The sequence below is a fragment of the Tubulanus polymorphus genome, unplaced genomic scaffold (assembly GCF_964204645.1).
Source record: "Tubulanus polymorphus unplaced genomic scaffold, tnTubPoly1.2 scaffold_22, whole genome shotgun sequence".
Taxonomy (NCBI): Eukaryota; Metazoa; Nemertea; class Palaeonemertea; order Tubulaniformes; family Tubulanidae; genus Tubulanus; species Tubulanus polymorphus.
In genome coordinates this window covers 206,014-222,136 of record NW_027437431.1, presented here as the reverse complement: position 1 = coordinate 222,136, position 16,123 = coordinate 206,014, and the positions used below count along the sequence as shown (strand labels likewise).

The 16,123-nt window shown below is 39.8% G+C and overlaps 1 protein-coding gene across 1 annotated transcript; it reads left to right on the top strand.

Annotated features, from left to right (window-relative positions):
- Positions 1-5,339: 5,339 nt before the first annotated feature.
- LOC141914460 (uncharacterized) lies at positions 5,340-15,844 on the top strand. The gene is made up of 3 exons (XM_074805682.1): positions 5,340-5,462; positions 5,822-5,975; positions 9,883-15,844. The coding sequence occupies exons 1-3, from the start codon at positions 5,340-5,342 to the stop codon at positions 10,356-10,358; spliced, it is 753 nt and encodes a 250-aa protein (XP_074661783.1). The 3' UTR covers positions 10,359-15,844.
- Positions 15,845-16,123: the final 279 nt, after the last annotated feature.

The following is a 16,123-nucleotide window of genomic DNA, read 5'->3' as shown; positions in this document are numbered from 1 at the left end:
TTCACCAATATTACCAGCAGGTCACGTTTATTTATATGTTTACCATCCCACATCGCCGATTGAACGTTATCCAGGCATTTCGTTATAATTTCTACTCCCATTTCCGGCGTCAATTTCGGCTCTGTTATGTCCGTCATTTTCAACGCAAAGTCACCCGCGTTTCTCGTAATATCTTTTACCCTTACCGGCCAATTTTTAAACGATCTTTTCACTTTCAGTTCGGGTACGTTGTAACCGAACTCCTTCACTATTCTCGCCGTCCAATCGGCTAGTCCCGGTCTTTGTTGGTATTCCGCGTATAACGCGTTTATCTTTTGGCCGAAAAAGTCGTCGTTCGTTTTCGAGTTTTTCACCTCCAAGTGACCTCGTAATTCTTCCGGTATTTTGTCGGCTTCTTTGTACATGTATTGAATGTAGGCGCCTAATTTTTCCGTCGGTTTGATGTAGTCGTTAACTAATCTAATGCCTAGCGAGTGTAACAGTTGTCTAATCGCGTTTTCGCTCTGTTTCAACGGTCGTTGCGTACCTTTGGCTAACGTTATTATTACTCCGTGCGCGTAACCGTCCGGATCTTCTTGCGGACCTATGTGTACGGTTACTGTTGACGTTCCGATTTGACTTTCGAGGCAGACTTCTGCTCGATTGTCGGTTGTGAACGACCAGTTTCTCGACTTAGTTCCCATTGTTTTTCCCGGTAGTAGAATATCCTTTTCGCTACTTCTGTAATGTGTTGTTCCCTTAGTACCCGATTTTCGTTGACGTCGTGTTTGATGACCCACTCGTTCGCCACTTCGTCTCTTATTTTCATGAATCGTTGCGTTCTACTCATGATACGTTTAGTATATACGTGCCACTTGTACTCGTGTAGGAAACCGGATGCCAAGAATAGGAAAGTTATTATCATATTATACTCTGTTTCTATGAATCATCGTAAACTCCACTTCCGCTGGAACGATAATTTCTGTATGGGGCGTGTTTAAATCCGCGTGTATCGAATCGTTGTACACTAACATTTGCATAATGAGCGCGGCTGATTGCCAATGATCGCGGTACGCTCCGTCTAACCACGCCGAGTTATCCCCGATATTCACCGATCTGGTAACGTCTGTCGGGTCACTCGTGTCTTGTATTTCGGTTCTTATGGTCGACATGGGTAATCCCATGCTAACGCATCCCCGACCTAATTCGTATTGCCTGTAGCTTTGCTTTTGAGTTAATAAATTTATATCGGCGTACGGCGATCCCTGGTGAGTATTGGCGGCCGAGTCTTTCACTTTCAAGTCCCAATCGGCTGCCGTCTTTAACCATACTATCGGATCTTGGAACGCGTTCGAATCAGAGCTTACCGCGCTTTCGCTCGCTATGGGGTATAACGTTATTTTACCCGAAGTCACTTTGAATTGATCCCACATCCCTATGGTATCCATGCTGGCTGGAAATCTTCTCCATCCTTCTCTTTCTTTTAATCCGAAGTTAAACGTTCTCATTCCCGAACAGTAAATCTTCGCTTTTCTTCCGAATGCTCCGTACGCCTGGTCCGGATCCCAATTCGTAAACGTTAGGTAACCTCTATGTATTAACACGCTCTTATAGTGTAGTGACGGCTTTTCCGTCATGTGAGTCATCATTTGTTGGGCGTTCCCTTCTTCGCTCCCCGTTTCCGCCGTTCTCTTTGATCTTTTTAATGCCGGTTCTTCCGCCATTGTTGGAAATAACGCCCGTTTTGCTCTGAATACACTCGACGTTAGTCTCGCACCTACACCGTTCACACCCGAAGCACTGTCCAAAAATGTCTGATCCGCTGAATTGTACTGGAAGTACGGAGCCCATTTACCGTATTTCTCTTGCAGTTCTCCGTACTCTTTGTCGTGAATACGGCACACTTCGTCTATTCCTTCGCTTTTGTAACTGGATATATCGTTGAATGGACCGCAATGTGGTAAACCGGGCAATGTAAATCCGTTTCGCCTCCGTTTCAACGATGGCATTTGATACTAAAAGTACGAGTCACCTGTATGAGATGTTAAATTGTTTGAACCGGTTGCGACCCTCTAACTCAGATTTTTCCGACTAATATTATTTAGGGTTTGGGCTTCCGTTGGTAGACTAATACACTCAGATGTAATCTGTACCGCCGGAGGCGCAGCCGACCTTGCCGACTAACTATCGCGGCGTAGCCGCCTATGTTATTCCCCCCGACTAGTCACACGCCTCGAACTTTAACTAACCTCCACTGTCACAGACCACCACGGGCTGTGAGTACCCGATGTCTGGTGGTTGCTCCATGCAGCTTCGCACTAACTCTTTCACCTCACCGCGCGTATATTGCATTAGATAATACAGCCTTTGGCTACTGCAATCGGTTTTACTTTCGATTATATTTTCAAAAGCTTTTACGAAATAGCAATATTCAATAGGATCATGGCCGAAAATTGGCACTTCTTGTTGTGGTAAAGCCATTCGTTTTAGACTTTTTACCATCGCAGCAAGATCACTATCACTATTACCTGTTGACGCAGCTACGGAATCCGAAACCACAGGACTTTGAACTTTGGTTGCCTTTTCTAGCAACTCGCGATACTTTTTCTCTTCCCGATCGAAATACATATATGAATTTTCAATGTCATCATCTTCGATATACAGACAATGAACGGCGTCGTGCGCGTTTTCGAACTTTTCCCACGATTGTGTAACGTCGTCGATTAATTTCTTTACATCATCATACGGTAGCCCTTCTTTTAACGCCTTCCGAAGGATGTTGCTTCTTTTTGTGACGTTGGCCTTGAAACCCGCTCTCGATTTAACCTTCTCGTCAAGTGATGCCATCTCCCTCGTCATAAACAGTGTTGCAGATGACAAACGAAGTCAGTCGATACTTCTCATTGATGCGTTTATTTTCAAATTACGACGACAAAAAACAAACGACGAATATTACACGTTTCTACAAAAACAAATATTATAAGGGTAGGAAATGTTGTAAACAGTTACAATAATTAATTAATATAAATTTGCACAAAACTTACATGACGACTGAGGGAGATTCCAATATAGCAAGCACACAGACAAGCACTGATACTCCGAGGAGCTCGAACGACCAAGTGCCAAAAATATTACACAAAATGCGGGAGTAACCCGGAAACGGATATGCCAATAAACTTTGAGGCGGGAAAATAACAATACCAGACAACAACAACAATACAACACAATACTACCGAATACTGGAATACTGACAAGAGAACGAACAAAAGAACGACCAACTACCGTTACACTTTATACAAACAAATAACTTTACATATAACATATACATTGACTTCACACAAGTCATTTCAGAAGGTGCTTCAGTCCAGGGGTGTTTGACTGTTCATTTACCTCGACGACTGGTAAGTAGTCGAAAACTCGGCTCAAGAATGTCGGGAGGCAATGACCTCAGTCTTGGACTTAGTTCACCAGCTAGGGTTCTGTGTAAACGGGGAACTCTCAGCTGACGCCGGCTCAACAGTTCAGGTATCTCAGCATGGACTTCGATCTTCGAATCGGCAAGGTCTTTTCATCCATGGCTCAAGCCAAACTTCAAGAAGCTGTAGCGGGAGTTTCCGCAACCCCGAATACAGCTCGTTACTGGTCAAGGCTTCTAGGCTCCATTAGCTCCATCGGTCTGATGATGCCCTTACGCCGCCTCAGAAGCAGGCGCTTGCAACAGTTTTGGAAAGTCTACTGGTCTCGGTCGAAGGGCAGCTGGGAGACCTTGATTCCCGTACCTCTAACGGATCTAAGATCAGACCTTCGTTGGTGGGCGGCAACTATGAATCTTAGTCGTAGGCTCCTGTTCGTGTATTCACGGATCCCAGCCACCAAGGGTCGAGGACGCATCTGGAGAACGAAGTCAAGGCCAGAAAGTGGTCTCGCTAAGAGGCCACCAACCACATAAATTTCCTGGAACTTCTGGCCGTGTTGAAGGCTCTGAAGTTCTTTCACAGGAGAGTGGAGGGCCACCACCTTTGGTTAGCCACGGACAACTGAACAGTGAAGGCCTACCTTCAGAATCAAGGGGGCGCTCACTCAGAAACCCACATGGACCTGTCAGCCTAAATTCTTCTTTGCCAGACAAAGGGCGTTTCCCTGACTGTGGCACATCTAGCAGGGAAAAGGAACATGATGGCCGATGCTTTTTCTTGTCAAGGTCAAGCTATTGCGACAGAATGGGTCCACCACCAAAAAAGTGGCCAATCGGGTTCGAGACATGTTCGGCAATCCTCTGCTGGATCTGTTTGCCACCCAGTTCAATCGGAGGTGTCCGCTGTTCATTTCCCGTTTTCAGACGTGGAAGCATGGGGGTCGATGCCTTCTCTCTGGACTGGTCAGGGATGCATACATGTGCGTTCCCTCCCACACCAGTCCTCCGGTGCCTGCTGGATCAAGTAGAGAGATCAGTCAATTGCAACATAGTTCTGGTAGCTCCATATTAGCCAGCTCAGAAATGGTTCCTACCACTTCTCAACCTTCTATGCGACAACCCCAGAATTCTTTTGTATTTCCCATCATTCCCACCATAGGAAGGGGTAAGTACTACTCGGAAATACAAATTTTAGCTACAAAAATTGTAATATTTCATGGGCGGTTTCCAGTCGGTAATTTCCTATCATTAGCCCAAGAAGAAGAAAATACAGAAGCAAGAAAAAGCTATTGCCAAATTTCTCAGCTGTCAACTATCATAGCAGGCTTCAACCATACATGAAAAGTAGCTGATACAATTTCCTGCTAGGTTCTAAATAACTCATGAAAACGGTTGAACTACAGTTTTGTGCTTTCTTAGATTTATTTGACAATCTCAAATGGCATTTGACATCAATGAAATTTCATTGAGATTATATGACATTGAGAAATTTCATCGGGTCATATTCCACAGCATGGGGCCATAAATGTGAATTGAGTTAGAATGAGAATGGTTACGAACCTCATGCTGAGGTCGACACGACCTTCTCACGGACGAGAAAAGTCACGGTCCTCACGCTGAGGCTAAGTCCGATGATTCTCATACCGGCGAGTAAGGTTACAAACCTCACATCGAGGTCTATCGCATTGTTCTCCACTCTGACGTGAACGACCGTAACGCTTCTCACAGATGAGAATGATTTCGAACCTCGCGTTGAGGTCAAATACGACGATTTCCACTCTGAAAATCTAGAGATCAAATATTAGTTTGATACAGCACTGTTTATTTTGTATTGCATTTCACCAAGTGGGCTTTCTATCCCTGGGTGCCTAATTATGAATAGATTGTGATGATTTTGGCTGCTTTTGCATTTCTATCATAGATGACCTATGTACTTTCAGGCGAAATGATAAGCTCAGCACAGGATAGCAGTAGCAGTGCAGTTGCTGGTTCAATTAAACGGGACAATGACAGAACAGACATTGATCGTCCGGCTAAACGACCAAGATCAGCTGATAGTGCAGAATTAGTAAGTGAATTCTAGCGTCTCAGTGAATTTAGGATTTCATTTGGGCTTGTATTCTTTATCATTTACATATTTCTATCATTGTCAAAATAAATATTGTAAACTAGTGTAGTAATTTCCTGAATTAAGAGTGGCAGGAATTCCTCCTTCGAATATCAATATACACTTCATTCAGGGAATATTGTATCAGAAACATATCTAGAACATGTCTAAGACTTGTACTTTCTTAGGCTTTTGCTTCGTAAAGCGATAATCTTAATGGGTATATGTAATTTACAATAATCTATTATGATAGGTTACAGTACAGTAGATATAGAAACCAAACACTTTATTTATATGTGGATATCTTGATCTTTTTTCAGAGTGGTTACTCTGTTCAGAGTACCACAACCAACAATCATTCAGATTTGGCAATGGACACGAGTCGAGAACACCCCTGGGAACACATGAAATCCTCAGAATTGGTCGATTATGATAAAACCCCACAAAGCGTTCGAAAATTCAGGCTCAATTTTGGTAAGATATTATAGAGAATTGTAATATTCTTCTCGTACAACAAATACGCCGTCAAATCAAATTCCTCAAATCTCTACCCTCAGATTTAAAGTACGTCTGTTCTCTGTTAGAATACCCAATGGGTTAACTTCTTCACTACAGTAGATAATGCAGCACCCCTCACCAGGATTTGAACCCGATGGCATTATTCAATTGAAATCAATTCAATATTTGAGGTACTAAACCTCCTCCATCTGTGAGTGAGAATTGAAACTAAGTTCAAGCGGACAAGCCCAGATGAACGGCTACACGCCAGCGGCGTAATGACTCCCCACAGCCGCTATTGTAGTAACCACATATTTGCGACGTAATGCATGGCGAGGGAAGGTCATTATTTGCAATGTAAATATACATTGCAAATGGTAAGGCCTTTTTTAGCCACTTGGGACTTAACACGTTGACTGCCACTCAAAAAATTTTTTTTTCTCAACATTGCCAATTTCACCAATCAACGAAAAGCAGGCGGAAACCACATATATTGATTTTTATTGCATTTAATGCATGTATTACACCTATTATATGGTGAAAACAGAGTTGAATCGAGTCTCGTAGTTGGCAGTGGGGGTAAACGTTTTATACCAGTTGCCAGCTACGAGACTTGTAGTTGGTTAAAAGATTGGCTTGCACATACTAGAAATGAGCATTGTCAATGCACATATGATGTACAATGATGCAAATGACTCAATTCAGATATTAGCTTTCCGTGAAGCCATCGTCAAACATTTGCTTGGCGACATCCCCCGCCTTGGCACCAGTTGCATTAGTTCCCCCTCCCCTAAACCCAGATGTTCCAGCAGCATTTCACTATCTTCATGTGTTCCCCCATCAGATAGAAAGCAATACCCCACAAAGCCATGTCGCATTTGCAGAAGAGATGGTAACCGCAAAGAAACACGTTACGTTTGTGATGTCTGTCCTGGAAAACCAGCATTATGTGTAACCCCTTGTTTCAGGAGATACCATGTACAAAACTAAAGAAATGCCATGACAACAATGCTATAATTTCTATCGTACTATGTTTATTATCGATTCACAGTGAGGTGAATCATTTCTTTCCAATTAGGAAAGGTATTTGATAAGCGTTTGATGCCTTATAAACTTTGATGTGAAAATAAGCACGTAATATAATTTGATTTTTTAGATGTTCATAAATAAATAAAGAATTGATAAAAAAAGTTAGTTATTGATTTTTTTAAAATTACTTGTTTATCTGAGTTGCCAGACTTCGATTTATGTTGTTATCCACATTGCCAAACAGAAAAAAAATGAATTCATTCACTCCGGGCTTACTACGAGATATCTCGTAGTGGCAAGGAGCGTAAACGGAATCCAGTTATTTTGAGAAGTTTTGAAGACGCTTTAATAAAATGTCTTGATATTTGGGTTACACATGTATCTACCCTAGACACATCTTCAGCCCAAAAACTGGCCCTGTCAGAATCAAGATGGCCGACTGGCAGACATCGTTGTTCGCCAAAATTAGCACTTTTTACACGTTTTTGAACTTTTTGAGGGAAATTTTGAAGACGCTTTGATCAATTACCTTGATCTTTCATATGTATTTGAATCCCCCAAGGGCCCATTAGCATAAGAAAACTTGGGTCAATAAGCCTCAAGATGGCCATCCTATGACCTATTTAGTGCCCAAAAGTGTCAATTTTGGCCCGAATTCTGAGTCCCTTAGCTTCCTACTGGTTTACTATTTCTCATTGCAATTTGCGATGGGTTTTCTTTGGAGAGGGATGTTTTATACCCGGGACAGGTATTTTTGATCAGCCAATTATGACGCAATTGGCGGCCATCTTGGTGTCATCAGTACTCATTCGTAGGTGGGAAAAAGTTTTTCGGCATTATATTGATTCCTAAGCATATTTTGTGACCACAATGAATTAGAAAGTTGTAGCTTATAAAGTGTTCTATGATTGTGGTGAGTTTCAAGGTCATTGGCGTTAATATCTTAGTATTTCTATATTATATTTGTACCAATGCATATTTTGTTACCACAATCAATTGCAAAGTTGTAGCTCATGACATCCTCTATGATTGTGGTGAGTTTCAAGGACATTAGTTATTCCATATGGTCACTAGGGGGCGTTGAATAGTAGAATAACTTAGTATTTCCTAATCATATTGGTACCTAGGCATATTTTGTTACCATGACCGATTGCAAAGTTGTAGCTCATAACATATTCAATGATTGTGGTGAGTTTCAAAGACATTGGGTTTTGAATATGGTCACCAGGGGCATTGAATAGTAGAATAACTTAGTATGTCCATATTAAATTGGTAACGAGGTATATTTTGTTATCACAATCGATTACAAAATTGTAGCTGCTGAAATGTTCTATGATTGTGGTTAGTTTCAAGGTCATTGGTTTTTAGCCCACTTGGGACTTTAGTCCCAGCGGGCTATTGCGTTCACTTTTCGTCCGTCCGTAGACGGAATCTAGTTATTTTGGGAAGTTTTGAAGACGCTTCAAGGTAATGTCTTGATATTTGGTTTATACATGTGTCTACCCTAGACACATCTTCACCCCAAAAACTGGCCCTCTCAGATTCAAGATGGCCGACTGGCAGCCATTGTTGTTCGTCAAAATCAGCACTTTTTACACTTTTTGAGGGAAATTTTGAAGACGCTTAAATCAATTACCTTGATCTTTCATATATATTTGAATCCCCCCAGGGCCCATCACCATAAGAAAAATTGGGTCGATCGGACTCAAGATGGCCGTCCTATGACCTTTTTAGTGCCCAAAAATGTCAATTTTGGCCCAAATTCTGAGTCCTGTAGCTTCCTACTGGTTTGCCATTTCTCATTGCAATTTTTGATGGGTATTCCTTGGAAAGGGTTGTTTTATACCTGAGCCAGGTATTTTTGATCGGCCATTTGTGACGCAATTGGCGGCCATCTTGGTATCATCAGTACTCATTGGTAGGTGGGAAAATGTTTTTCCACATTATATTGATACCTAAGCATATTTTGTTACCATAATTAATTGCAAAGTTGTTGCTCATGACATCATCTATGATTGTGGTGAGTTTTAAGGACATTAGTTATTCTATATGGTCACCAGGGGGCGTTGAATAGTAGAATAACCTAGTATTTCCTTATTAGATTGGTACCTAGGCATATTTTGTTACCTTGATCAATTGCAAAGATGTAGTTTATGACATTTTCTATGATTATGGTGAGTTTTAAGGTTATTGGGTTTTGAATATGGTCACCAGGGGGCATTGAATAGTAGAATACTTAGTATTTCCATATTAAATTGGTAACGAGACATATTTTGTTATCATGATCAATTGCAAAGTTGTAGTTTATGACATGTTCTATGATTATGATGAGTTTTAAGGTCATTGGGTTTTGAATATGGTCACCAGGGGGCGTTGGAATAGTAGAATACTTAGTATTTCCATATTAAATTGGTAACGAGGTAACGTTTTCACAATCAATTACAAAATCATAGCTGCTGACATGTTCTATGATTGTGGTAAACCACCAAAATTGTGCCCCCAAAATTCATCCAAACTTACTTGGATTTGAAGTGAGCGCTCAGATCTGTCATGTTCATACTCCAAATACTCGAAAAATGATGGAAGGATGTTGATTTCTGTATGGTATTTTGAGGACTTGGGTGTCTCGTTTATCATAAGCCATTGGGTTCAAATCCCACTATAACTGTTTTTGTGCAGCATACGAAAAAAGTGGCGGGCGGATGCGGGCGGCTTAAGGAGTAATAGGCAGGGTGGCTACGGGCGGCTTGAGTGTAAATGGGTTAAGAAAAAAAATGTGATTCTCTGACGAGGTTGCATGCATCGATGATGATTAGAGTGGATTTATTGTAAATTTTCACTGAACTATTTTCAGATCATTATGAAATCCGAGATGAGACTCTATTCGAAGAATTACACATTCCAAACATTCCAGAACAGGTCGTGTTCGATAAAGCAGCTGACCAACCGGAAATCGGAAATCTTGGGGAAAGACTTGTGCATCAGTACCTGAAGAGCTTGGATACTTATAATGATAAAAAAATTCTCGAAGTTACCTGGTTGAACGAACAAGATGAAATAGGACATCCTTATGATTTTGTGCTCTCTCTCAAAGATGTCAATGGTGATGAACAGTTACAATACATCGAAGTGAAGGCTACCGTCTCAGATTCAAAAGAAGTGCTTGAAATATCCATCCAGCAAATCAGCTGCGCAAATGAACTGCGTGATCATTATGATTTACTCAGAGTTTTCAGCCTGGGAAATGCTGATAGCATCAAAGTATGTCGAATTGCCAATTTGGTTGATAAACTAGAAAAGAAGCAAATCCGTTTATGTATGGTCATCTAAAGCGGTAAATAATGTTGTACTACTTGATAGTTACTAGCACTTATCCTGGTAATAACAGCAATTTGTAAATACGTATCATTACTTTATATTTCATGTTGGAATGGTTTTTAATTCTATGTATATCGTGCACATCATGCCAGGACCATTATCTTGTCTGTTGTATCATGGATGTATATACATCCATGATTGTATATAGAGGCTGGTTTATGTCTCTGTGTGACATGCCTTGATTCAACTTAACTGGTCACAACTTGAAAATCATGCTGACCTACCTTGAATCATTATCTTTTTGCCTGTAATTATCAGCGTCTGATTAATCATATTCAATTCAATCTAGTTCAAAAGACATCTTGTTAGTGCGCCATAGCTGTACCTAAGATTTGAATTTTAGAGAGCAGAAGAATCCATAAAAGGGCAGTTCTATAGGATATAACAATAAATGAGCATTTTTCCAAAATTTCTTGGGGGCAATTGTCCCTGCCCCCTGCTAAATACGGCCCTTCCATCTCTTGACATGATTTTGAACTATATTACAAATAAGCAAAGTGCAGCAAACAAGCTGCTTCTTGGCGAATTCATTGGGCACATTGTAAAATAAGCTACATTGTAGCAAGTATTCATTCGGTGCATACCGGGGGGTAATAGCAATTTTAACATAGTGTGTAACTAAAAATACCACAGTGGAATACATGCGATGTTTTTTCATTACATGTGTTCCATAGATATGTAGTAGAGAATGTTAACCCTTTGGTGCCTGAGCTTTCAACCGGTAAAGCTATTAATCTGCCTGAGCATTTCTTTTGTTTTTATGAAAGACAAAAACAGCTGATAATGAAATTGCTATTACTTTTTTATTTTTGGCGCTACAGTATTCAACCAAGTATCAGGTAAAAGGTATCTTCTAGCAGAATTAGAATCCACTGTCCAAAATTATACATCTGGGGGGCTGCTGGAAAATTTTAAACACCCAAAAAAATTTTTGGGTTTAATTCTGAAAACAGAACTTTTTCTTTGAAAAGTATCTTACCTTTATTAGAACAATCACTTGCAGTTACCAACAAGCTTTATTCATTTCAGCTAAATAATAAATGTATGCTATTACAACTTAAAAAATGTTCCTTAGTTGTCTATGCTACTTTCTCTCTGATCAGCTCTCCCAGCTTTTGTCGCTCATCACAATGGTGGTAAATTATATCATCCTTATTATCATTATCACTTCCTCGGGATGAGGGGGTAAATCAAGGTCACTGTCAGTGTTGCTACCCCCTAGCATCGCTATTATCCTCATTTTCGGTATCAGTGTTCATGATAGTCTCATTCAGAGCCATTTCCAGTGTTATTTTGATTAGAATAGTCACCTAAGTCGCTATCACCTGCCCCTTCAGAATGTCCAGTCCTCATAACTATCTTCGCTTGGACACTAAAAAGATTTTTTCATGCACGATTCGTCGTTTGGACATTCGCTTCCAGCATCTCAAGGCACCAAAGGGTTAACTCCACAAAACATTGTAGTTTGGTGTCAAGTCAATTCGATAATTAGCAATGATAACAAAATATTCTACCTGCCTACAGTAGCTGATAGTCGATCAACACTTCAGGACACTGCCAGTTTCAGTTGCACGGCAACACAAACTAGCCTCTAAGGGTCAAATGTCACATTGTTTTAATCGGTTTTAAGCTAGATTCTTAACATAAATTCTTAAAGTAGAACTCAAGCCCCATATGACTATTGCGATCACTTTTTGGCGAACCATAGGTTTGCCTCATCCTCCTTCTGCAGGGACTCGAACCTGATGGCATCGCTACACTCAGCCACGGCACGAACCCCTGCATCAGTAGACCGGGTGCGCAGGTACATGCGCAGCTTTCCGAACGAAAACTGGCGGCACCAATCAGATTGCTTGTTGTATAATCGTTGAGGCAAATTTCAAGGAAGAACTATAAATGGGAAAACCCGGGCTAAAATAAAACGGGATTTCTGATTGGCTAAAAATCACATCATCTGAACTGCGCATGTATCTGCGCACACAGTCGATTATGGCAGGGTTTCGTGCCGTGGCAATCTCGATGCCATCAGGTTCGAATCCCTGCCGGGGGAGGATGAGGTTTGCCTATGCAAACGATCTGGTGAAGCAGTTTTCATCGAAAATGAATAGAGTATCGGTGATTCAACAAGGCACAAACATGGCTGTTGAACGAATAGTGTTGATTTTTGGTGTCATGGTTTGGCTTAATGAGTTCTTGAGCCCACAAAAATTTCATAGTGATTGAGTTATTTTTAGGGGACTTATTCTTGATAAACATGTAAAAACCCTGCTTTTTAGCACTAAGTAATGGCACGTTTTCACATATGAGAATTTGCATACTTGGAATTGAAATATATAAAAGTTCAATCCTTACTGGAAATGTTGCCGTTTTTTGTGCGACTCATCTGGATGTACTTTTCGACCTATAGGCCCTCACTTTATAAACCCCCTAAATTTTCTCGCTTCTATTCATCCGAGTTGACCTTGTTACCTGAGGTACATTGAATGTGATTGGCTGTTTGTTAGATATACAGGAAATTCCAGGAACTTCTGATGTAATTGGGAAAGCCTATTGGGAAAACCCAATGGCGAGCATTTCATTCGACTAGGTATCGTATGTTAGCTTATAATTTGTTCGGTGTTACGATTATAAACAAGTAGGCTATTCAATTCAGTATCCAAATAGCAAGTATGGCGATGCCAATGGAGTTTTGGCTTAGATTTGTCTTGTCAATGCCTTAAAAGACCTGCTAACCAGGATTTTTGTGAACCGTGTTACTGCTCTAATCTATTCAATTTTAGTACGTTCTTAGGTAGAATTGTGAGCGGTAATAAATTAATAATGGACTGAATAGTCTGTAGACAATAGCGGGCAGTGGAATGCTCTCAGCTTTTCATCTAATCAACAGTCAGTTTTTTCAACTGATTTAGAGGTGGGAGCTAGTCTGCACACATTATACCCTTATATATACAGCTATCGTACTACGGAAATCCGTGTGGAGCGATCAGTAGAGAACGTACAGCATAGTTATCACACGTGTGCTGTTAAAAACAAACTCATATGAGACTGGGAGAAGTCGTGCGTTGGGCGTGTATTTTGATTTAATTCAAGGATAATAAAATCTGGAAATTGCGAGTATAATAATATCTTAGTATGTATTAATCGTGTAATAAGGGGCTAAGAATTAATGAAGTGATTAGATTAAGAATAAAAGATTGTTGTTTGAAGAGTTTGTTCAGCATATCGTCGTCAGTTGATGGTTTTAATTCGGTAATCTATCCTACATTCGATTGCAATCCAAATTAATTCATAGTTAGTGTAATAATTTTGACAATATACACTCTATGATTTGATGGTGAGCCACAGGGCCATTGGACCTTTATTGTCTGTTTTGGTCAAATTATTTGTTCATAGATGGGAAAAGGTTTGTGAGGAAATATCACAGTAGGATTTTGGTTTTTGTACCGGTATTTATATTCAATAATGATTGTTAGCACTGTTATAGGTAGAACACATCTCAAGTCGAATTAAGATTACCTGTTGTTTTTTCTCTCCTCCAGTAGGCTTTAATGTTGAATTACATATATTTACAGTTTTTCGGCTTATGCCATTGCTGACTAGCTGACACAGCTGCTATTTTGTCATTAGGAGGGAAAAAGGGTTGGAATTGATATGGAATGTTGGATTCTAGGACAATTGCCCCCCGAATAAAATCCTTTTTGATTTGTATTAACACCACCTAAATACTTTACTTAGAAATTGATTTGTCTATTATTGAATATAGATTTATAAGATATAGAATTACTGATGTTGTATGCAGATCAAAAACTTTAAATCAGTCCTTGCGTAATGATAATTCACTTACCGAATTAAAGAAAACTTAATAGGTCCACTTATTTGTGCAATCGTTAACGTCGGCTAATTTATTGGAATTAGTTTTAGTGTTACTTTAGCCAATCAAAAACTTTAAAGCTGTCCTAGAGTAATTAGCTAGAATTAGTTCATTTTGTCTAATTAATTTGTGTAAATATCTGTGTTACTTTAAGATTAAGAAGATTTAATTTGGGGGGCAATTGTCCGGGGGCAATTGTCCTGATACCGGAATGTTGGTATGGAATTTTTATTTGATCACCAGGGTCATGCATATTAAAATGATCAGATTATCAAGCATTTCAGCTAGTGGGCATCGTGTCTCTGGACCTCCAGTTTCTCATTTTATACAGCTTTTATATTATGCTTATATTGACCAAACTGTCAAGTATCATTTTGTATAAGAATCTTATGGAACATTTGAAAATTTGGTTGTAACTTTTCTGATTTTGTTGCAAATCTAAGAACAAATCGATTTTGTGCTCAAAACTAAAATGTACTCAGTTGATCCTTCTGGACCCATGGTCCTTTATTAGCTTTATCCAAACGACTTGTAGATACCTATTGGGGGTGATAAAAACAAACAATTGTAAGCAAATGAACTATTATATACACATGTCACTTTGATAAAGATATATCATATTTTCATACTCGTATACAACAAACTCTCTGACTTTTAACAATAAGATTTTCTGATATGACGTCAGTAGTAGGACGAAGGGGCGAATGGGGTAATAGAACATTTGGGTTATTGCGTGTCTGAATTCTTCTTTGAATTCAGACCGCTAAAATCAAGTAAATATGTATGCTATTAATTCTTATTTGGTACCATTTATTAAATCTTGATAATTTCTATCAACATGACAAATATTTATCATTTTGGACATGAATTTAGTGTGTTTGGTCTCATTGAATATAGATGTCCCATTCGCCCTTTCGTAAAATCAACCACTTAGCATTGATGGTTCAATTGCCCTCGATTCACCCATTTGTCATAACAGGAATCAAATTAATACTCCGATTCGTCCTTCATTTGTCCTTTCTGTGTATGGAAATGTGTATCTTAAAATGATATCTATCATTTACTAGAAAGAAAAAGTATCAAAACACAGGAAATCCACGAAAAGTAAATTTATTTTCGAAACAAACAATTCAACTCTCAATTTCTTGTGGGAAAGATTTTGGTAAAACGCTTTTGTATCCGAATTACTGATTACCGGCATTTCTCCCTGACATAAACGCATCAGATCATTCAACTTGCCGGCGCTCAACTTCGGTTTTTCATCGTACGCCGGCATTGGATATGGGACCATCTCTACGAAGTTTCGTCTCGACTTACGATCTAAAGGTGCGAATACGTCATCATGATGCGACATCTTGAATCCGATTATGCTGGGTGAACTTTGTTCACTTGCAACTCGCAAACTTTTTCCAGTCAATTTCCAACCAACCATCGCTGGCCTCTCGAATGCGAAGAATGGACAGATTTTTCGCCAAATCTTTCCAGTTCAGGATATCGCCAGTATCCACTTGAGTGACGCTAGTTGTTGATCTCAAGCGTGCCATTTTGATTATTGCCAAAAATTCGCTCGGTGTCATAATCTCCGGAATTCATTTTATTGCGCGTTCGACGCAACTCTGTGTACAGCATTGCCCTCGTTTTGACCGTGGTGTGGTTCAAAATAATGTATTGTTATACATTGTTGTACATTAACGCTATTCTGGACAAAGTACAAAAGCATACACGATAAAATACTAATCTTATTCTGCCCGGAACATCCATCAGCAAAAAGGAATAAATGGCGTACAGAGTATGCGTCAATTCTTTTCAAGTACTGATACACGCATGAGGCGATTTCGTTTGAACC